This window comes from Magnolia sinica, chromosome 11 (genome assembly GCF_029962835.1).
Source record: "Magnolia sinica isolate HGM2019 chromosome 11, MsV1, whole genome shotgun sequence".
NCBI classification, from domain to species: domain Eukaryota; kingdom Viridiplantae; phylum Streptophyta; class Magnoliopsida; order Magnoliales; family Magnoliaceae; genus Magnolia; species Magnolia sinica.
This window is the reverse complement of record NC_080583.1, coordinates 31,520,958-31,545,581: the sequence shown is the minus strand read 5'-3', so window position 1 is coordinate 31,545,581 and position 24,624 is coordinate 31,520,958. Positions and strand designations below refer to the sequence as shown.

At 38.2% G+C, this 24,624-nt stretch overlaps 1 protein-coding gene across 1 annotated transcript; it reads right to left on the bottom strand.

The window, feature by feature from the left end:
* Window positions 1–593: 593 nt before the first annotated feature.
* LOC131219009 (protein CONSERVED IN THE GREEN LINEAGE AND DIATOMS 27, chloroplastic-like) lies at window positions 594–23,888 on the bottom strand. Its single transcript, XM_058213965.1, has 7 exons — window positions 23,588–23,888; window positions 16,154–16,306; window positions 13,850–13,927; window positions 9,122–9,217; window positions 6,345–6,380; window positions 1,782–1,951; window positions 594–876 (listed from the first exon to the last, which is right to left on the bottom strand). Exons 1-7 carry the CDS (start codon window positions 23,810–23,812, stop codon window positions 714–716), a joined length of 921 nt encoding a protein of 306 aa, XP_058069948.1. The 5' UTR covers window positions 23,813–23,888; the 3' UTR covers window positions 594–713.
* Window positions 23,889–24,624: the final 736 nt, after the last annotated feature.

The window sequence follows — 24,624 nt, the reverse complement described above, 5'->3', positions numbered from 1 at the left end:
TGAAGCTTTAAAACGAGCTCACCAAATGGATGGACGGTTTGGATATAACACATACCTCATTATGAGACCCAAAAAACTTGCTGACGTCAATACACCAGCTATATAGCTGGTATTCTTCAATTATCTCCCAATTAGTGTGGCTTTTTTTCTTTTTTCTTTTTTTTTTTTTTGTTGGTACATGGCATCCACCGTTGGGCCCAATAGATAAAAAGCCCATATTCGTTTATGTGGGGGCTCATGATCCTGTAACATTTCTTCTTAATAGTGCAAATTCCTTGCGTGGGATGGCCAGCCCGTTATCACAGTGGACTATTGGATAAAGGGGTCCTGCATATAATGCACATGATCTCAATATCACCCTTATCTAACAATCACAGCCATACAAATAGTTGCCTGAAATATCAACGGCAAGACTTTTTTTTTTGTTTCTTTTTTATAACTCTTACCGTCCATTTTGTGTGCCTTTGATAGTTTGGCTGTGATTATCCAGTCATGGCTGCAATCGCAGTGGGCACCTATCCTATCCAGTACCCTGCCATGATCATATGTGGCCCACTTGATCCCCCACATACGGAACTAGTAGCTGAATGAGATGATGATAATAATGATATTGGATTATTTGAAGGCTCCAAGTTAACTATCAACACAGTTCAAACCTTTATATTTTGACAATGGCAATGATCATAGCCATAGGCAGCCCCACTTGGGTCCCACTACTTAAGCAGATCATCCCATTTGCAGTACTGACCACCCGCTAATGCACGGTAGTAACGATCTCTACAGTAGACGGGTCTACCATCTGCAGCCTCAGCAGCAGCTGCCGCTAGATCATCGTCGCCCATCACCTCCACGGGCAATCTTAGCAACTCCTCCCTTCTATGGTTATCACAAGAGAATCACAAGAAGAGACAGATTGGATGCCGAACATCTAAATGGTGTATTTTTTATAGGGTAGCCCCGACCATGAAGATTATCAGCTCACTTATCAAGCAGGCCATACATGTACATTGAATGTTGCGGTGGCCCACGTGATGAGCGAGCTAGGCCCACTGACTTTTGCAACCCTGGTCATTTGGAGTCCCTGTAACCCAAAGATCTGTGGGACCCACCATAGTCCTTATGACATCCACTCCGTCCATCAGTTTTGCTAGATCATATTAGGACATAAGCCTAAAAACGAGGCACATCCAAAACTCAAGTGAGCCACACGAAAGGAGTGGGGATGGAAAACCCTATCACTAACAACTTCCTGGGGCCCAATAGGATGTTTATATGCCATCAAACCTGTTCATGAAGTGATTCCCACCAAGATGAAGGAAAACACAAATATGAGCCTGAACCAAAACTCTAGTGGGCCCCAAGAAGGTTTAAATGGTGGGAGTTCAATCCCCCACTGTTTATTGTGGTGTGGCACACTTGAATCTGCCTCATTTTTGTGCTCAAAACATAATATGAGCTGCCACAATAGAAAGATGGAGTGGGTAAAACTCGGACATCGTGGCACACCCCATAGATCTTTGGGTCGAAATTCGCGGTTCAAGAGTGTCCATTTGACCGGCCAGCCCACCGAGCCTCATAGGCCTGGCCCATCCTGAGTCAGGGTCCAACGCTCACTCGGGCTAGGGTTGGGCAAAGGCCATAAAATCTTGGCCAATTTCAGTTGAGGCCTGTGTTGGGCTCATGGGTGCATGAGCTGCCCATAAACATGTGTGGAAAGGGTGCACAAGGTGCCATCAAGCCATTAGAACATCAAGGTACTTTCAAAGTATCAAAAAAATTACCTTATACCGGGCTTGATCTTTGAAGTGGGAACGTTGGTGTTGTTGGCCGCAAAAACTGTGTGTAGGAAATCTTCCACTGGCGTCGCGAAGATAAATAATGATAAGGCTGAAACTAGCAGCACTCCGGTGCCAATGAGTGTTTGTTTCAACAGCTTGATGACTGGTTTTACCTAGTCAGGCATGCATTTCAAAGGGCTGTCATGATCATCGCAGCAAGCCAACCACGTCTTTGAGCGCAAAACACAACATATGCTACACATGCGGATTGATAGAGTGTTGGATGTGGGAAGTAAGCTTAAAATGTCGCCACATGTGAGAGATATGAGCTTTCCATCAAGTGGACCCCACTGTTTCCCTCCTTAGGTGGACCACAGTGTACAAAATAGGTGAATGGCAAGAAAAATATATGTAGTGAAAATGTAAAATGTTATAAACAATACCACACATCTGCTCTGACTTGTCTATTTTCCATTGTTTCTAACTAACAGTATCCAGACCCTTAATCAATCATTTTACATTATGGAATTAAAACAACGTTGAGCAATGTGGAAGCAACAATCTATATCTATCAAGGTCCATTAGTTGGACTGCTGGTATTGTTTGACTGCTCTGCAACTATTTGAGTGCTAGATCAACCTAGTGAGACCTACCAAATGGGTGGTCCAGATAATGTGTAATTGGGTACCTTAATACAATATAATGCAAAGGTTGAGATAATAAAAGGAGATGATACTTAGATATGGATTATTTTTTTTTCCTAATCTGATGTGATAATGCATCTGATATGTTACTGCAAGTTATCCTATTTCAGGAAACATTGCCAACTTAGGTGGAAGCCTCAAATTAGGAAATCTGGTTCAGTGGCTAAATCCTATTTTAGAAATTGTGTTTGTGTAGGGAACAAGTATGAGTTTGTATCTTGGTGATCAAGATTATTTGAGTTTGGTTTTTGTTAGTCTTGTTTTATTTTATGTAGTGTGTGTATATGCAATTGATATTGCCTTGGGACACCATACTATTTGTAATGGATTTCTTCATAAAAGAGATTACGATGAGGCATTCCTTAAATTCCACATTGAAAGCTAAGGTGATCATAACCATGATTACCTCTTCTTCTTCTTTCCTTTTCCTTATCTTCCCTTTCTTTTTTCTTTCTTTCCTCCTTCCTTCCCCTTTCTTCTCTTTTCTTCTCTTCGCTGGAGCATTTTGCAGCAGCACTACCATGTCCAAGGGGCTTTAGCACTAGCCAACGTCCTCTCTCAGAACAGCAGTGCCCACAAGCACCTACATCTGCAAGCCGTAGTGTCCATCAACGCATCCATTTCCCCTTTGGTCCTTGATGATCAATGAAGTCAGTTGATACACTTTGTTATTTCCTTCATAGAGGCTAATGATACATACAGCTGATTGATCTTGGCTTCATCAAATGGCAATACGTTCCAAGGAAATTGTTGTTAGGAGAGGACTGCCTCACCTTAATCCTTCTTGTTAAGAAAACCAGTACAAATAGTATGGCGTTGCACAGAAGCATTAAATGCATGCATATACACTACAAAAAATAAACACAACACTAACACTGCCCCTTGACCTGGTTCATGGATATCATATATGGCCAACTTGCCTACAATATCACATAAATTAGGCAAGTGAACTGTCCTCGTGAGAATTTCAATAAGTTAGTCCGAAAGATTATATGTTTTCTGCATTAGATGATTTGGTCATCACAGGCCATCTTCCACAACAACAACAACAAAAAACCTTTCCCAAAGGTTTGAGATGAAGGATTTGGGCAGACCTCCAGTACTTTTTTAGTATTGAAGTGGGTATAGATAAATGTGGAATTTTGAAAATTGTTTGTCAACTTCAAAGCCAATAGCAACACCACTCAGAGTAATCACAAGCCTTCAAAGGATGGTTATAGAGAGATTGTTGGTAGTCTAATACACCAAACCATTATTTGCCTAGCTATAGCATATTTATTTGAGGTCGTTAGCCAATTTATGCAAGAGGCCAGGAAGCCACATGTAGTTGCAGTGAAGTGGATTTTGAGATGTGCAAAGATAATCGTCAACAAAGGCAATTTCTACAAGAACTGTGTACCAATAAGCTTGTAGGTTTGAGGATCCAACTACCTGTCACTTTGGGTTTCTGTTTCAGCCTTGGTTCAGAAAGTGTATCATAAGCAAGTTAAAAGCAACCAACTGTGCCATTCAAGACTAAGGAAGCCAAATATTGATCTGCAATGTTAGCTACATATGAAAGTGGATATTGACTCGGTTGCTAGAGGACTTCAGAGAAGAATCGACTATCCTGTTCTTATGATGAATGAAAGTGTTGGTTCAAGCATGTTTGCATCAAGTCCAATGTTTCATCCCAAAGGGAGAAAGTGGAGTTTTTCACAAGATGGTCATGAGCAAAGAGGTAGAATTGATTCTTGTACCAACAAGTAACCAAGAGGTGGACGTTTTTACCAAAGCATCAACTGTAGACAAGGTAGACCATTCCAAAAGAAACATAGGAACGATTGATGCAATCAAGATCTGGATTTGATGGGGAGTGTTAGAAAATATTGCAAGTTAGGTAGTCATTTGATGTAGAACAGCTGACAGATGACTTCATGGATGACCAAGACTTCAAGAAGTTGAGCCAGAAGGTTTTAACTAGGGCAAAAAGGGCTAAAAACGCACTATTGCTTTCAACGGCCATAAGTTTGCGACCGGTTACCCATTCACGCATGCAATATATCGTTGGAAAGCTATTGATGAGCTCTATGGTGTGAAAATGGACAAAGTTAGTTTCCCTCGATGAAATTCTCAAAAAGAGTGCTGTTTTAATTTACTACCATAGTAAGTTCTATTTTTGCTATTTTTAGGGTCTTAAGAGTCCAGTTGTGATATGGAATGTTTAGTTTAGTCATCTAAGCATTGTTTACAAGTTTTGGTAGGATAAGACATCTTTTTACTATTTTTGGTAATTTTTATTATTTCGGGGAACAATCTTATTTCGAGTCAAATTAGGGTTTAGGATTTCTTTTTCTTATATAAGCACATTCCAAACATTTTAAGCGGCACTTTCATCAATAATATCAATTTTTATCTCTCATTTTTAGAGATTTCTCTCTCCTTTTGGATTCAAGGACTATTCTAGAGAAGAAGACAGTGATCCCCTCTTTATTCCATGCACCACTACGTTATTGTCTCAAACTAGAAAATCTAGTTGAGTTAGAAAACCCTATTTCAGATATTATGTTTCATTAGGGAAGAAGTCATGGGTGGTCATTGATGGTTGGAGCACAATTCAATATGCTCTCTCTACACTTCTCTACACACCCTTCTTCTCTATATCACCACCATTCCTTCTATAGAAGCCAATGATCTCCATCATGCCTTTCTAGTGTGATTTTCTTTCTATATCACCACCATTCCTTCTATAGAAGCCAATGATCTCCATCATGCCTTTCTAGTGTGATTTTCTACATCAAAAACATGCACATGGAACATGAATTGAGTGTTGGATGTGGCGTAAATCACGGAGAGAAAGTGTCTCAAAAATGTGCAGCCACAATGATGACCTAAGAATCGGACCACGAAACAGAGCTAAAATGGCGGAGTGGTCCTGTAATCTACAATCTAACAACCACGGGAACTGTCTCTCTCTCTCATACATAGGGGTTTAAGAGAGGCTAAAGGGAGCCTCTCTCTATTTATAATGTGGGAAGAAGAAGGCCTAGGCTAGGAATCTTTCTAAAAGAGGAATGAAGAGACAATGAAGAAACCTTATCATAAGCACCTGTTTGATTAGTTAGATTCTATAGGAAAATAAAGTAGTTTTCCTTTGACATGATGTTTTCCCATCTTTGATTGTAAAGAAAATCTATAAATTACATGATTTTATCATCACACTTTTTTACTTTTGCAATTCTAAAGCATAAGATTCAAGGTGTCCATTGTGAGATGAATCGGAAGTTTCCATTTGCAAATCAAACACACCACATAAAAGGGAATCCCTTGGAATATCCATTTCTCAATAGTACCATGAGAAATAATCATTAAATAATGCTTGAGGATTCCTTTTCCCCATAGATTCACTCTTATCAAATAGACCCTAAAAGGAAGCCTTCTCCATTGGGATTTTTACAATTGTCTAGGAGAGGGATTCCACACATCACATGTGGCAATATCTGCACGCAATACTTTTAGGTATTTCAGGTTTGGATGTGTTTTATATTGCTTTATTCAACATGTAGCTTGATAGAAATTAAATTCAACCACCTACGCATTATAAATTGTGAATTATACGGTTTACAAAATCCATTTTAGTGACCAACTTAACCTTACTGGTATTGAACTAAGAGATCTGAAATTCTATTTGTTTGAAAACTAAGCATTGTGATTATAAATATCCATGTCTATGCGTTTCATTTGAAGAAAAAAAAAAAAAGCAATAAATATTATTGAAGCTAATTCAATCTGAATATAAGATGTTTTTTACAAACCGCTGCATTATTCTTTCTTATGTAGGCACCATAAAGAGATGGAGAAGTCAAGAGGTATCAACAGTTACCTTATAGGATCCCAAGAGTCTATCACGGGCCAAGACCTGAGATTGGACGAAATACAAAATAATTACAACAATGACCACAAAGAATGTGTTATTCTTATCCAACATGGTCTCTAGAAGGTAGGAAATAATGAAAAAGTATCAAGGATTAATATACATGTAGAAGTTTTTCATCATTTAAAGGTTACTTAATAGCAGAATATCAGTCGAATAATATGATAAGCATTGATATATGCATTGTTTGAATTGTCTCCGATATTATCGAAATATTTCCCATATTATCATTATCTCCAGCCTGGTGATACCGATAAAACCGGTAGTATTAGAAATCTCAAGCATCAACAATGTATTGCTAATTACCACCAACGAATCGATATCACCAATATTTTCAATTGTGCAAATTCCAAGCGTCACTTGTGTTGCAATGTATTGATATCGCCAATATTTTCAACTGTGTAAATTCTAAGTGACGCTTGTATCACAAGTGCATCAGCTATATTTCAATAATATTGCCAATGCAGAGATATCATAGAAATTTTGTTTTTAAAAAAAATAAAAAATAAAATCTATTTCAATTTTTTTAATGAGTGCATTGTTATGTGCAGTTTTCAATTTGTCATTGCTAGTATTGATAATTTCTCAATATTATCATTATCGCAATATGCGCGATATCAAGACCACAATCTTTTGTTTCCTTTCTTGTTGTTGATGATTTTTATTTTTATTTTTGCAAAATATCATGAGTTGTCAATATTCTGCATATTGATGGATGTTTAGATAGAAGGTTGGTTGGATGATTGGATGGTTAGATTGTTTCTTACAACGACACATGCTTTTAAGCCCCCATTAAATGGAAACTTATTGTGTATACATTTTTTTGGCAATTATTTTATTCCTAAATATGCAACTGTGTGTATTTTATCATCTTCTAAAGTTTCGCTAAAAATTCTACCATTTTCCCCCACTTTTTTTTTTTGCATTTCTGGTTATCAGCGATATTATCAGCAATATCGATAATGTTTTCAAATCCCCGACCAGTGAAACTTGTAGCGATACCGATACTTCGAACACTGGATATATGCAACATGAACATTTTGCTAAGAAAATCACTTCATAGCCCTAATATAATCTTATTTATTTTGTAATCCGTACAGTCTTCACTGTTCCATCTTGTTTTACAGTCTTTAAAGTTCCATCATGTTTTACAAATTATGTCCAAAATTCATGATTGAATACTTGAATACTCACCTGAATGTGTGTGAGAAAAAGATCAAGATAACAAGACCAATTTTAGTGCTATCTCAATAGGAATGAATCGAATTAGATCAGAACGGTGGAAAGGAAACAACCTTGAAGGGCTATGAAAGAAAAAGAAACTAAAAATCTTAATTAGAGTCTTCTTTATTTTTTCCTTCCAAATTGTAAGTGCCTTCATTTTGCTCTGAGAAGTTAATCTCAACAGTTCGGGTCTGAGAATGGTGAATTCTCTCTCTCCATACGCATCAATTGAAGGCAATATACAACAAATATAGTGGTTTAGATCATGAAATTCTAATCTCTTTTCTTTATATATATATATATATATATATATATATATATATATATATATATATATATATATATATATATATATATATATATATATATATATATATAATAGTCTTATTAGCCTTATTAATTCAAGGAAAAAAAGAAAGAAAAACCAAATAACATAAAAGCGACATACTCAACAAGAAACTAAATCCTGACTTTTAGTAAGTGCCAATTACCTCCTTTGCTAAAGAATTCACCTTGATTTTTGCTTCTCTTAATGTGCCGAAAAAATACTTCCAAAACTAGAATGGATCTAAAGATTTTCCCATCAAATCTCCCTACCAAAAAAAAAAAAAAAAACCTTTGCACACAAAATGGTGAACAATGATGAGATTATACCATGCAAAGATTATACCATGCGAAAATGATATCTACAGCTACACCGATTCATTTGCATACACCCATTTTCCATTAGAGAATTGAATATATACTAGTTATGCTATTCCAATTTCAAAATATGAATGGGTGTATGCAGATCGAAAGGGAAGGTCTAATAATGGCTCCCTTCTAATATGCCTGGCGAACTATAAATATGACTAAATATTATATTTTGACACTAAGCACTTTGAAGTGGACTAAAACTTGGACAATATCTATCAAGATCAAGACACCATTTCGTTGTGGTGAAGAATATTTAGATAACTCAGTTCTTTGTAACCTCCAGTATGCAAACAGGTTTAAGCTTTCCAATACATGTTACAAAAATACCTTTCCTATTACTTTCAGATGGTTTTTTTTTTTTTTAATCTCTTCAGTCATTCATTCAAATCTTGGTCACTGAAATATGATGTATTGAACTGCTTTCACATTTTGATACCGCCGACAGCATAAATTGGACCATCGGACTCACCCAACTCCTAATTACGTGATCCTCCATTTGATTGTCATGATGATTTTCCGACCATTAGCTAGAATTTAGGTCCCCTAAATTACACACCAAGGAACTCCAACAAGTTGTTGGTAGCAAGACAAGTTAAAGACTACTAAACTTTCTTAGCCTTTTCAATGCATGGTGTTTCATCAAATTTGAATGTTTCAAACAAAATCATTATCAACTCCTTTAGCTCAGACTAGTGCTTTAGATCCGAAATCTAATGACCAATATGAAGAGTTCGACACAACTAGGTACAGTTGTGAGTTTGCGATTGCAGTATATTGGTTCTTTTCTTTATAACATTTGTACGAACCTCTGGTGGCTTTACCCACATTTGTCCATCATACCATCCGCTCTCTTCATAAGGTATCACCGCTGATAGAAGTCTATCACCAACGTAACTCCAACCCTACAACAACACCACCAAAAAAAATAAAAAATAAAATAAAATAAAATAAATGTTAGTTTTACTGCCACAATAATTCCTATACAAGAAAATGCAGTATAATAGATTAAATAATAAAACTAGGAAGCTAAGAGATATCCCATTCAGTGGTAATTAAATTAATTTATTGAGAACTGCACTGACCAACAAGTGGGCTTAACAGACCTGATGCAATTTGCATCATACATTAAGAGGATTGAAATGGATGCTCAGTATTCATCAATCTTGAGTAAGGTCTAAATGAATACTGGTGAAATTATGTGAATGTAATTTTGCAAATGCAGGATCAATAATATCTGAAAAACCATTGGATCGAGGAAAGATCACATTACAGTAATACATGTTACTAGACAATACATGCACCTCTTTTTATTAAATAAGAAATCCAATCATATATATGGGTATATGGTTATAGACGACTGACTCCTTCACTTCAGACAAACGTTAGAAAAAGTTTATCTTTTTACAAACCAACAGTTCTATTAAAAAAGAAAAGAAAAAAGAAAAAGAGAGATTCATCAGTTAGGGGCAGAGGTTTTCTAATCCAAATATGATGATCTAGAAAGGCAAGCCTTCGCAATGCATCTGCCGCAACCATTAGCCCGCTGCAAGTTCCAAATTATTGTCAGGCTATTATCAGGTCTCTAAGGACCCAAACTGTTCCTAGAGGTCTAAAACATCCAACTAAAGGATTCTCCTTCCTCCATGAGCGTCCTCCCACAATAAAATGATAGATTGTTAGGGCCTTGACTTTGCTTATGTAGAAGTCTCTTTATGACAAGTAAGACCCAAGGATACCAATTTAACTTCACCCACATTATCTTCGCACAATCGCTTATTCTGGTTGTTCTAAAAAATGGAGATTGGAGGCCCAAAGTGATTCTAAGAAGTACAGACAAGCAATGATGATTTGTTTTCATAAACATATGGTCAACCTTGTGGAAAGGGGAGCGGTGGCTCAAAAAGGAATTCTAAAAAAAAATACCAAAATCACCAACAAATCTAAAATTGTTAGCAATCCTAACCACCCACTACCAACAACAATCATGGCAATTCTCAAAAAGGTATAGGGCGAGATTGAGTTAAGTATTATAATTGTTGAAAATATATGCAAAGCAATATAGATTCGATTAAGGAAACTACACTTTTTTTTCCCTTTTTTTACACACACACCCACACACCACATGGGTACTCAAATCCATGATCCCAACATTGAAACCCATGGAGTCCACCGCTGAGCCATGAGTACGGACCTAAAGCTACACCACTAAAGATAAGCAAAGATACTGTGAAGAGAAGACCAAATAAGTCCCTTATGCAATACAGGCCTCAATTGAATGCAGATGAGTGGTATATATATTTAGCGTGCTTGAATCACATGACACCAACAGGATCTCTTCACTAATAAAAGAGTCAACACTGAGTGCATTGGGTGTTGTCACTATGATAAAACCTCTTTTGAAATTGAAGGTAAAGGTAACATCACCTACAAGACTCTAATGGGAATATGAAGCATCCTTGTGATGTATTGCACATGCCAAAGCTATGGAAGAATCTTGTATCCGTATAATGACTTGTAAATCAAGGCTACAAGGTCATATTTGGTGAAGGAGGGTGTGAAATTCTATCGAATAATGATAGTAGGATCATTGCTCGTGGAATAAAAGTGGGTTTATTATTTGCAATAATGGTATAATTATCTCCGATAAATTTCTCATTTGAAGTTGTCAATTTGTGGCATATGAGATTGGGTCACTACAACGTTTAGGAGAATCAAAGAGATGTCATGAAGGAAAAAAAAAAAAAAACTCATCACTGGACTGGAATGTTGGTTATCAAGTATGATGAAAATCATATGTATGAGGCATATGAATTTGCAAATGCAACACACCATCTTTTCGATAGTCTATCACCAAAACCCGACATTCGCTTAAAGTCATCCATAGTAATGTTTGGAGACCAAGTCCAGTGGAATCATAAACGTACTTTAACGTACTACGTATCCTCCATTGATGAGTTCATGCTATACTCGGATCTATCTTCTATGTTAAAGATCCAAAGTATTTGAATGCTTTAAGGAATTTAAAGAACTTGTGAAAAATCAATTCAATAGAAAAATAAAAAATCCTATGAACTGATAATGGTGGAGAGTATGTGTCTAATGATTGTAATGTTTTTCCAAAAGCATATGAAATAAAAGGAAACTCTCTTGCCAAGAATGCCTAAGCAAATGGGTTTGCTAAGAGGAAGAACTATCACATAGTCAAGGTTGCTTGGGCTATGATGAATGGAAAAAAATTGTCAAAAGTGATTGGGCTGAAGCCATGCATACCGCAATGTGCTTAATAAATTGTAGTCAGTATGACCAAGTATGAATGGCCCAAATCAAATTTTCTACAAGAAGACAGATTTGATGCATCTATGGGTGTTTAGATGCCTAGGTTATGTGAAGCGCAAGGATGAAAATCATGACAGCCTGATGAAAAAGCTATGAAGCATTTTTTTTTTTTTTTTTAATCCATCTAAGAGACAAGCACACCGATGTTCTAATCTAGTAAATCATCATATCTACAACAAGAATGATGTGAATTTTGATGAGAATTGACAATGGTATCAAGCCATAAATAGTGAGATAGAGTCCTCAATCCCCACATAAGATGAAGAACCATATATAGGACCATCCACTCCAGAATCATCCAAGTTAATGAAAAGATCACAATTGGCCAATCAAAGGAAAAGGAGGTTATCGAATCGCCACATGGTGATGCAGAACAAAGATATCATATTTGTAGAAGGTAATAATTGCAAATTACTGTTTCACAATATGCACTATGCTTATATGATGTAAGTCACAGATTCCTATGAACAAAATACCATTAAAGAGGCAGTTGGCAATCCTCATTAATAATAGGCCATGGAGGAAGAGATAAGTGCATTGAAAAAGAATTACATGTGGGACCCAGTTGAGATTTCAGACGGAGAGAAAGCTAGTGGTTGTAAGTGAATATGGAAAATAAAGCAAAGGATTACAAGTGAAGTCGAGTGCTAAAAGGCACAGTTGGTGGCTGAAGGTTTCTCTCAAAGCTATGGAGAAGACTACAATGAAACATATAGCCACACAACTAAAATCTTAAAGTGTACATGTTATTATAGCTTTGATAGCAATAAAGGTTAGATCCTTCAATAGATGGACGTGAAAAATTACACTCTAAACAACGACATTGATAAAGAAATGTATATGGAGCAACCCGAGGACTTGAAGATTCAAAAAATTCAAGGCACATGTGAAAGCTTAAGAAGGCGCTTTAGGGTCTAGAACAAATACTTGAGCTTGATTTTCAGAGGTTAGTGGTTTCTTTAGTTTAAGTCGTTTTATTTTATCTTCAATTAATGTGTGCACTTTTGTAAAGCACTCCATGAAAGAAACAGTTATATGTGCTATCCATGTAGATGATTTGGTCATCACAAGCAATGTTCTAAAAGAGGTGGAAAAGTTGAAAATTTCTCTCTCAAAGTTTTGGGATTTGGGAGACCTTTAATAATTTTTAGGTATTACAATGATAAGAGATAAAAGGGAAATTTTGACTCTTTAACATAAATTTAGTTTGGATTTTCTTGAAAAATTTGGTTTGCTAGGTTCAAAATCGATCGTGATGCCATTGGAAGTGAATCAAAAGACGACGAAGGATAAAGGAGAGCTACTAACAGATGCACATACTTTCGAGAGATGGTCGATAACCTGATATTCCTAACCATTACCAGCCTAGATTTGACATACCTAGTTGAATCAGTTTATGCAAGTGCTAAGGAAACTATATATGGATGCAGCAAAGTGTATTTTGAGATATGTGAAGGCAACCATTAACAAAGATGTTTTACAAGCACTATATATCAATAAAGATTTCAAGCTATTGTGATGCAAATTGGGACAAGGACCCATCTACACATCGTTCAATCTCTAGTTTCTATTTCATTCTTGGTGTGAAGCAAGGAGAAACCACTATTGCATTATCTGGTACTGAGGCCAAATATCAAGTTGTATAAGCTAGTAAGAACACAACATGTATAAGCTCTCTCACTCCTCTCTTTTGCTTTTTTAATAAAGTAGTTTATCTTTTAGCCTCTCTCTCTCTCTCTCTCTCTCTCTCTCTCTCTCTCTCTCTCTCTCTCTCTCTCTCTCTCTCTCTCTCTCTCTCTCTCTCATCTCTTCTTTTGTTTTTTTCTTGTTCTTCTCCATCGATTCCAAGGCCCTTCTCTCCATAACCTTGCTTGTGTGATTTTCTACAAGTTGCACCTAACTTCTCTCATAACTTGTTCAATTGCCACTTAAAAATGAGTTCATCTCTTTCTAGTTAATATCAATTACATATTAGAGATTGCAGTTGATATAAATTTGTTGGTTACAAGTGGGATCGTGCTCCATTCACCAAGGTCCTATCAGATTGACAGTTAGGATAACTCAGCAGTGGGTGGTCCCACTTGTAAAAATCAGGGTCCAGGGATTATATACACATCTCTAGGTTGAAAAATGATATAATTTTCATCTGAACCATAATAAATAAGCCATTGATTAGATGAGTATCAAAAGAGATGTACCAAATAAATCCGCAGAATAACTAGTGACACCAAAAAAAGTGTTCCAGTCCCAGCAGCTAGAACAAACCTAAGAGGCTCCTGCATTATTGAAAACAAAATATCAGAAGGATTTTTTTATAATGACAAATAAAGTTATTTTTAATAAGAAATATCTACTGTAATTTATGTTATCTAGTACTTCTTTGGGATAATATTTATACTTTTGAGTTTTGAAATTAAAAATTAAATTTTGAACAATTTCCATATCTAGAACTACCATTAGTTGTGAATTTGATGCCTAATTGTGACAAATTATAGTGTCCTGCTAATCAATAAACTTACAGGTTTTTACATGTGGGATTCTATACATTTGAGACCATGTTTCGGTGATCCAAAGCATCGATTTGATGTATCATGAAAGAGAGATCCTTTAGAGATCCGCAAGATCAGGGGATCCTAACTCTTCGATTGACAGACCAAAAACTAGAAGAAAATACAGCAAAGGTTTGCATTCCAAGCCGTCCAATCTAGGAAATTCTTGGTGTATCCCACATCGATAGTGTGGCCAATAATATTAGTAGTTTTGATCAAACAGCGATCACACATGTACAGAAGCACATGTACCTCTATTGATGATCAGGGTCCTATAATGCACTAATAGTGAGATAAAGTTGGCACATTTCAAAGTAAACCATTGATGAAAAGATCAGTGGCAAATGCAATTAATGGTGACAATGACACGAAGGGTTACTAGTATCTTTTTATCACATATTTTGTATGTGCTTACTGGGTTGAAAAGTGCAAGCAAGAAAGATAATTCTATTCTAAAATAAAAAGAAAGCTAAGACCAAGCTTGGATGTAGAAGTGAATTGAATTGCAAATATCCAATTTAATCTAGAGGAAATAAAAAATAAATAAATAAATAACTGATGATCCTTCCTAGTCTCTATAACAAGTAGCCCCCAAATTGTAGTTACAATTCTTACAATTCCAGCTTGAAACTAATGTAATGCAACTTGGAGGGTAGTCCCTCGAAAATAATGCTAATGAAGGGAATTACAATATTGTTATTGCCTCTTTATCAAATTAATAATTGCAATTCATATTGATATTGCATCCAAACACACCCTAAAGAAAATGTACTGGTTGTTAGGGTGACGGGAGAAGAAAGATGAAAAGATCTTGAAGTGGTCAATAATTTTATGGGAATTGAAGTGAAAAGAAGATGGAAAAGCTGACAATATGAAAATAATGTGGTTGTCTACAAAGGTGGCCCACCCATCACAAGTATGATAGGGGTGTTGAGCGATGTATCTATCTCATGCGCAAGTTAGATATATGGGTATTTTAGACACTATTATTTCCTCAAGTGCATATAAGCCATTGAGCTCTCACTAATGACACTTTAGGTCTCCAAATTACTGTTCAGCTATATATAGAAGAGTAATGAAGTGTCCTGACAAATAGTGTCCAGGCGATGCGTCCCACCGTGAAATGGGGATGACCCAAAAAATTTCCAGATTCAAAGATCCTAAGCATCCCTTGTCTGACCTATTTTCTGATAGTTTCTACATTTATTTTTTAACTGTCTATTTATAGACCATCGATCGGACGGGATAGGAATTTTTGTTTTGAAAGATTTTGTCCATCCCCCAACAGGGGTGGGGACCATTAGACCAAGGGTCTAGATCATCCAAGCTGAAGCATTGATGGAGAATTCCATGAATGCATCAACCGGATAAATGAAACATGACAGAGACCCAAATCAAATTTACAATATTTGGCAAGAGCAGCAGTATGTAGAAATTGGTTATTTGATTGTGGACCATTGAACAATTTATTACTGAATTATTTTTTGAGATACAAGAATAATACATGCAGAAGCTCCTCTTAAGCAGGGATTTCTTCATTTCCTCCTGTACTTTTTTCAGACGTGACAATAATGATGTTATAACCTTATAACAACCTTCTGTCATTAGCCATTGTGACACAAAAAGATGTGAAATTGGAAAATTTCAGGGCATGTTCTTAGGGAAAAGGGCATCACATACCATAATATCATGTTTCTATATTTAAGAAAACATCCTATCTAGATAACAACCATTATTCTATTACAGTGCGTTTGGTTGCACCAAACATCATAATTTCATGATATTTGGTAAAACCAAATGCCCTTATACAGTGGCTGATATTGAGAAAATCATGGCCATAATTCGAATGACGTTTTTCGATACATAAATACCATTATTGACATATTTTGGATCTTGGTTGATTTGTTGCAGTAATTCAATTATAATAGGAGATCCTTTCTTTTTTACACATACCCGAGAAGGATTAAAGCTTGCAGCTGCAATTGGTGCACCCAGAACTGTGAAAGCTACTAACCAAAGGCTACCTAGGCGAGTGAAAAAAGGCCCAGGGCCCAGTTCACCCCATGAGTAAAGTGGGCCATCTTTCAGAGATGAGTACTCATTTACCTATCACATAAACAAAAAGTCAGTAGTAGGCATGTAATATAGTTACTATTCATGCAAGACTCACTATGCCATAAGAAACTGTTTCATAAGCAAAATGCAGCGTACTAGAGGAGAGTTCTTTACCTGTCCTGGTAGTCCTTCCACAGCCATTGTTTAAAAGCAAGAAAATTTGACTCGGCTCGAAACCTAATCAAGTCGAGTCAACTCAAAAACTAGGATGAGTTCCTAGAAAACTTTCACGAGTTTTTCTGGCTTATTTTTTATAATATTTATTATTTAAAAAGTATAAATAATGTATATAATGTATAAATAGTGTCGAGGTGTGCCAAGTCGATTCAATTTTTATCGAGTTTTTTAAAGTTGTTGTCAAATTTTTCTCGAGTTTTGACCGAGTCATGGCGAGATTAAGTTTTTCTCAAGTATCGGTGAAACCCGGTCGACTCAAGTCAAGTCAATTCAATTTCGAGTATTGTATCTTTATTAGGAGAACCACCACATATAATTTCGTCTTTCCAGCCAATGCTTGTGCAATAGATCAAAGCCATGCAAAAGGTGCCCCACACCATGAAGATTCAACGGGAGGAAAATAATTCTAGTCCACTTGACAGATGGGCTACAGAGTCAAAATCAATGGATAGCACCCATGATCTGATTCAATGTATTAGTGTTGCCCACATACCGAGTGGATGTGCAAAAGTTGGCAAGAAAGGGCTAGTGAATGTTTTGTTATTCAATCAAACATAGGCCCACATGTGTTAACAAAGGCTCATATTTCAACCGTGTGCAATTAGAAAAGCATGTGTGTGCCAAAGTCATACTCGACTCCGATTAAACGTGTTGCGACCCTAGGTGCCAAGATAGACCGATTAAGACCAATTCCATGGGATTGGCTGCCTTCCCAGCCACCTATTGTTGCAAGAGATCAAGCGTTTTAGAACGAGTGACTTTTATCCTTCTGAATGGGAGCTTTGTCTTACATTAAGGACTGTTCTTTTAATGGTGATTACAAGCTTTGTATTTCTAAATAGTACAATGATGAGTGAAAATGATTAAAACTAAAAAGCTAATGATGCTCATTTTATTTATTTATATTTGAAGCTCAGTACAATTAGCAAATAAACAAAAATAAGCAGAGAAATAGAAGATAAATACCTACAATCGCCTGTGTGGACAAACAATCAAGGTGGATGGTCAGTAGGATATGGCTGGTGGTTTGATCTTCCAATTAAGGACTCAATTAATCGGGGATCCGGCGACATTAGGTCATGGATATTTATATTATTAAGTGTATTCCAGCAATGGTGCCGGACAATACTAATCGAAGCTAACCTAAACTCCAGATGTTATATAGTGTATCTAGACAGAAGTGTAGAAACTAGAAACTAAGATAAGCAGTGTTGTGGTATATAGAGAGATTGCATTTGGCGTGGGGCCCCGAGGTCATCATCGTGTGCTCCTTATATAGCTCAGGAGGAGGAAAACCCTTGGTGGGTTTTCCTCGTTGCTCCAGGATCCTTTACGATTATGGTGCAGAACCATTTTCTGAACTTCCCAACCTAGCCAAAGAGATCTCCAAAGGTCACGGTATCTAACCGTTTTCAGATCTCCTTGCCCGCATGACTGCAAAGATCCATGGACATTACAGGATGAATCTCACTAGACCCGGATTCCTCACGGTGTTCTTTGATTTCCTTCTATTTTGAGAAGGATCCACTTCTCAAACCTTCATAATCGACGCGAAAACATCAATCATATATGAGAAGATCTCCCATTTTGACAAGATTGTTTGAGACGGCCCTGCCGAGCATATCCAGATTACAATAGGATCTCTATCTCGGTGGGTCTTTATAGACTTGTTGAGCATGCTGGTTTGACCACACTTTCCACTCATGTTAGGGCTACGTGTCACTCATCGCAATATCGTATCCGCAAAGGTGCGTACGACTCTATGCCGTTCTATTTTTGGCAAGTGATGTTCCACCAAAGGATTCGGCGCAAAAGATATTCTCGTAGTGTGAGTAGGATTTCGTCCATCATTTGGTAGATAGTGTTGACACGTGGCAACATCTTATTGGTCTATATGGAAGCACCAAGACGGATGTAAACAAGTGTGTGTGATCATCTACTTATCCATCCACCCATCAGGGTCAACCAAGAACATGTATATCAATTGTCAAGTGTGTATTTGCACATGAAGAAAGGATTCTACATTTGTGTGGCTTGTGGTTTGGCTATCCAAACCATTGAATTGTTGAGATCTACCATGGGTGGGGACAATACTTGAAATCTTCAAGATTAGAATATCCAAACCCTTTGATATGCCTAAAAAAAAAAAAAAAAGGCAACGACGAAGAATTAGTGGAAGGACAAATATGGAAGTGCTAGTATCTTCCTGATGCGCATGAAAAATGCATAGAAGAGAAGAAATATTACCCAGATATTCACCCAGAAATGTGTCCAGTCGAAAGGCTTCCATTAATATGGAAATAAAAAGCACATTCCAAGCTATAATTTGGCACAAGCCCTTAATTATAATCTTTGGAGAAAAATCAAGGTAAAACCAGAGAGAACTTGCCCATTTCATGGGAAATGCAAAGTGATGCATAGCCCTAATATGTGATCTATGTATTCAGCGTATCAAGATCCTTAAGTAGGTATTATGGTACTTCATGGACTCATGTAGCCTTAGCGTTCATGTCATGTATAATGCCATGAAGATAACATCCATAGTATATATTTACACCTGTCCTAGCATAGTTCACACAGACTAATGAAATGTTGCCACGTGTCGGCACTATATACAAATGACAGACGAAATATTACTTATGCCTCAAGGATATTTTCTGACTCCACTTCCTTCGGTGACACGTCACCTGCCAAAAGTAGAACGACTAAGAGTCATACACACATTTGCAGTAGAGAAAAGCAAGACACTGCAAAAGAGGCGCATAGCCCTTACACGAGTGGCACGTGTGGTCGAGTAGCATGCTCAACAAGTCTATAAAGCCCTGCCGAGATAAGAAATCTTTCGCAGTATAAATACGCTCGGCAAGGCTGTCTCACACAATCATGCCTAAAAGGGAAACTTCCCATGGACGATCGGTGCTTTCACGGCGATTATGAAGGTTCGAGAAGCGGATACTTCCTAAATTAGAAGGAAATCAAGTAATGCAAGAAGGAATCCGAGTCCGGCTAGGATATGATCTCATAACCTTTAAGGATAAAACATGGAACGACAAGGAATCCCAAAGACGATCACTGACCTCCCAAACTATATAAGGAGCAACCAACAAAGAGCTTGAGGCACAAACCGAGTCATCACACGCAACCTCTATCACAACGCAATGCTATCTTATCTTAGTTTTAACTTTAGGTCAGCCACTTTTGTCCAGCCTCACTACAGTAAGTCTAGAGTTTAGCATAGCTTAGATTTGCTACTAGTCAGCACCATCATTGTAATATGCTTAAGAGTACTGTAAATATCCAAGACCTCTATCATTGGACTCCCGATCAACCGAGTCCATACTTGTGAGATCACCCCGGTCATATCCTGTTGACCATTCACCTTGATTGTTTGTTAGCACAGACGATCACAGGTATTTATCTTTTACATTTCTCCGCTTATTTATTATTACTAATTGTATTGATCTTAATTCCAAATCAATAAAATCAGCAATCCAACCTTTATTTTTAATTCTTTTATCCATTATTACATTACTGATAAACCTAAGAACCGCGATCACCATTGAAAGAAAAGTCCTTAGCTCATGACAAAAAGATCTCATTCAGAAGGACTAACTGCCCCTTCCAAATTGCCTGATCATTGCACATTGGTAGTTGGACAGTCAGGTCAACCTTTACAGGTCTCATCCTATGGTTGATCTGGCACTGCGGTCATAAGCGTTCAATCAAAGTCAAGTCAAGTATGACTCTGGCATGCCCAACACTATCCTAATCACACACATTTAATTGAATATGAGTCATTTGTTAACACGTGTGGCCTTATGTCTAATTGAACTACAACACTACGGGTATGTTATTCAACAGTTCAAATGGTCAGCTCAGATCCACTACTTAGGGACTCTGGATGGTTAGCACAAAACCATTTGCAGGGTTTTGGGTAGACAGGGTGGGCCTTTGCACAGTCCTCACAGGCAGTCAACGCGAGGGCTGCTGCTAGAACTCAGACAGTTGGTGTGGAGCCGGTCCATAGCTAGTGTGTGTGATCCCATGATAGTAAGAGAGAAAATTCCTCAGACCCCCTCAGTCTCACCTGGTCCATGCCTTGGTGCGGAGGGAAGGTGAGAAAGGCTGAGAAAAGGATCCTAGAGAGATCCTAGAGAGGAGGTGCATGAAGATACTCAAATGAGGACCCAAAGGCTATTTATATGGAGAGGAGGTTATTTTCCAATCATGAGCTATTAGGTGGTTATTGTCAGCAGTCAAGTCTGTTAGGAAATTATGCACACACATTGGGATGCCGTTGGATGATCAGGGATGCTTCCCGTCAGCGCACGCTTGGTGCGACAGCAATCTGCGCTAACCTTGCTTGTTGGCGCGAGATGAGTACTTGTTTTAGAGAACAGGGCCACTCCACCTTTGCATTGAGACCGATGCAAACTTAAGTCTTTTAGGGGGCATTTGGATTGTAAGTTACTTAAGTAGCTTATCTTGATTTCTACTTATTAAGCTAAATGATCAAGTAACTTTAAATAAAAAAGCTACTTATGATTGATCATGAACCAAACTTACTTATATCAAATAAGTTATCTACTGCTGCAAGTAGAAAAAGTAACTTATTTGGTGGTATCCAAATGAGCCCTTAGGAAGATATCTAACATGACTCCACGCTACACTTGAGCAGTGAGTGTGGAAGGTGGAAGGAAGGTCTCACGTTGGCCTTGACCACTGGCGCAGAGGGCTAAAAGAGGTCTCAGGCTGATGTTGATCGTTGCAAGGACTGGACCAATGCGAGCCATTGGGTGGGCACAGAACATCTTGGGTTGACCAGTGGTGGTTGTAGGCAAATTTCTAGTATCAAAACTTCCAATATGGGAATTTTTGGGAGATGCCCCACCCAAATAATATTGGCTTCGTCAAATCAACGGCTTGGATCAGTAAACTATAAAACTTGCATGTATAGAATTACTCCAACAGGGAGCATGATACACATTAATGACCAGCTCCCTATAACTCCTCGCAAGAAACATGGTAATATAGTGCATGTTTCGCGCCAATTACTTCTATGATCTATCACCATCGATTAAAAGGTTGGGGATTCGGACTGACTCATCCGGTCTTTAGTTAAGCCATGACAGCATATTTGGGGGTGACTTGTGGTGACGATCGGATTCAACTCCACCAAGGCCAACTAGACTTGGACGAGTCAGTAACCCATGCTACCAACCCAAGATATAAGAAGTCAATCGAAAAAACAATCAAGTGATCCTAACCACTTGATTGGAATAGGGCCCTGAAATTGAGTGCACTTATCAGTAACCATCCTATTAGTATGGCCCCCCAAAGTACGAGGTGGATTGGTGGCAACGGGGCTGTAGGGGATGCCTATAGAGCACATTTGTGGGGCCCATAAAGCACCGATCCACCGATCCATTGGTGGCAACGGGGCTGTAGGGGATGAAACACACATATAATTGTGGGGCCCATAGAGCACCGACCACTAGCCATTGCTAGTGGCAGGGTGAGTAGCCGATCCGTTTCCGTAGAAAACAGGCGACTCAGTGAATCGACTCAATTGGGTAGGGACGAACATCAGATGACTTTAATTCATCCACACACTGAGTTGTGACTCATGACTCAGGCTATCTTTGATCTGAATTACAGATTTTAAAAGCCTGACTCAAAAGTCCAGCCAAACTGAGTCAATCAGAAGACTCGACTATCCATATAAGTGTTCCAAAAAAAAAAAAAAAAAATTCCCGAACCGTCCATTTAAGTCCAAAACACTTTCATCGGTATCAAACACAAATCCTACCGATTAGGTTATCCAATCCGTCTTTGATGGGCCATGATTTAATCCATGAATGTTTCAAATTTACGGCAGAAATTTCTCCAATGTCAGAAGTCAAGCAAATCTCACAAGAAGAGAACCATAGGATGAACGGGTTTTGGAATATAAAACACCATGTGGGCTCCACAAACAAACCTATGGCTGGCTTTCCACCCATCCCACCCAATTGTTCCCTTTGGTGTGGCCCAACTGAGCTGTGGACCGGACATTTTTTATTGCACAAACGCCTGAAATAACTGTACCGGGTTGATACCACACAAAATACAGTGGGGCCCACAAGTTCAACAGGTGTTGCAGAGGATTCGGGTCCAATCTCATATGCGTGTGGCCCGACCCATCTACATGACGGTGCAGACTTACCAAGCAGGAACACGTGTAGATCAGCCCCCTCCCACCACACACACACACACACACACACACACAACCAAAAAAAAACAAAAAAAGTCAGTATGTTCATCAGAAGGGACACGGTGTACGGAACAAGTGGACGGCTTAAAAATCTTGCTTTAGCCGTCCATTTGCTTGGAATACTATCCCATCGGACTCGTAAACTAGCCTAGTTTGGCAATGGCATCCACACTGTGGGGCCCACACTATGCAAGGATTGAACGGTTACCCCACATGCCAAAGTGGCAAGAAGCAACACCCTGGTGTGGGATTAGCAAACCTCTCCATAAGGTAGACACTCCAATCCATCGATCAACACCTTCATTAGGTCCAACTCACATTTCATGGTCATCTATGCAAACATCTCACCATTCGGACAAATATTAACCATTTAATCAATGACCTTCAGTATGGACGGTCAAGATTGTTTTTAAAAATTTAACCCAATCAACAATTTGATATATCTATTTGTTGGGGCCAAACATGGATTGCCTGACATCTGAAGAATCATTTTTGATAAGCAATCATAACCATCCCACATATGGCTTGGAAATGAACGGTTACAGATAATATGACGAAACCAAGGATAAATGAACCATCTGATTAGTGTGATTTTTTCAGTGTATCCCATGAAATGTGTTTTGGACTTGACAAACAGTTCAGATCGATCGATGGACTGTCGAAGTCAATATTGTGCTCTGAGGGCACTGGAGCATTGAAAACCCCACAACAAACCATTTTCCCAATTAATAAGGTATAAACCGAGTCTGCGAAATGACTCAGTGCTCGAATCCTACAGAGTCGAGTTGACTCGTCCGAGTTTCGAGTCGACTCAACGAGTTCCAACACTAGATGACACATACCGGTCTCTGTTCGAAGGGGACCTCAATCTCCAACCCAGGGTCCCAATTCCGTCCGGTGAATCCGCTCGCACCACCTTCCTTCTCATTGTTCAGAGCCCTCACACGCTTCTGCGGTGGTCGATGCTTCACGCTACGAAATCGAAGTACCCACAACCGGCTTTCGCTATGGGCGTTCGCTATTCCAATGTCAGGGATCCAACGGCAGTGAATGCGTAGTCCGATCATCTCCCTTGATTGTAGAGAGCTCAGAACCGTAGAGATCCTGGGAAGCGTTTTTTCTCTCTTGGTCCTGGCAACGGTTTTTAAAAGAGAGAGAGAGAGCGGCACATGAGCTCTCTACTCTATAAAGTTTGAGACGATGCCTTTTTTTTTACGTGGATGGGAAGGACCAGACTACAGTGATAGTTAGCCACCGTTCTGAAAATGATGATGACTCAATTTCCTCGTGTATGTCATCTTTTCTGGTTCTTTTTTTTTTCTTTTTAATTAATCATACACAATTAGGCCAGCGATTTGGACGGTCTAGATGTTTGTTAAAACTATGCCATGTCAAAGATTGAAGAGTGCGTAACTTATCTGAAATGGTGGGAAACAAGCATACGAATCCATATGGAATATTGGGTGGAAAAATAGATGGGCTACGTGTGTGCTCTAACATGTCTTAGATGGTGATGCATCATTCATCTTACACGTGGCATATATTTATGCCAATCTAGGCTGTCCAAATAGTTGGCCCATTTTAGATGGATCATAGCCCGAAAATAACACCAATTTGATGATCGTAGTTGTTCGTGTAATAACCATATATTTAATGGTCAGGATCTTGATATCGCTGTCACATTTGAGAAGTAAACTTACGGTGTACTCTAGTTCACATAGCTTGTTAACTTACTATTACGTGGACAAGAAATGGACCGTTCATTTTGTGCGATATGGTAGAGGATTTATAACTAAAAATTCCCATCGGTTGGATAATATCAAACATCCATTCAGATGGCCAAATTAATCGACGTTCCATATCCCAGCTCTTGGGTCCG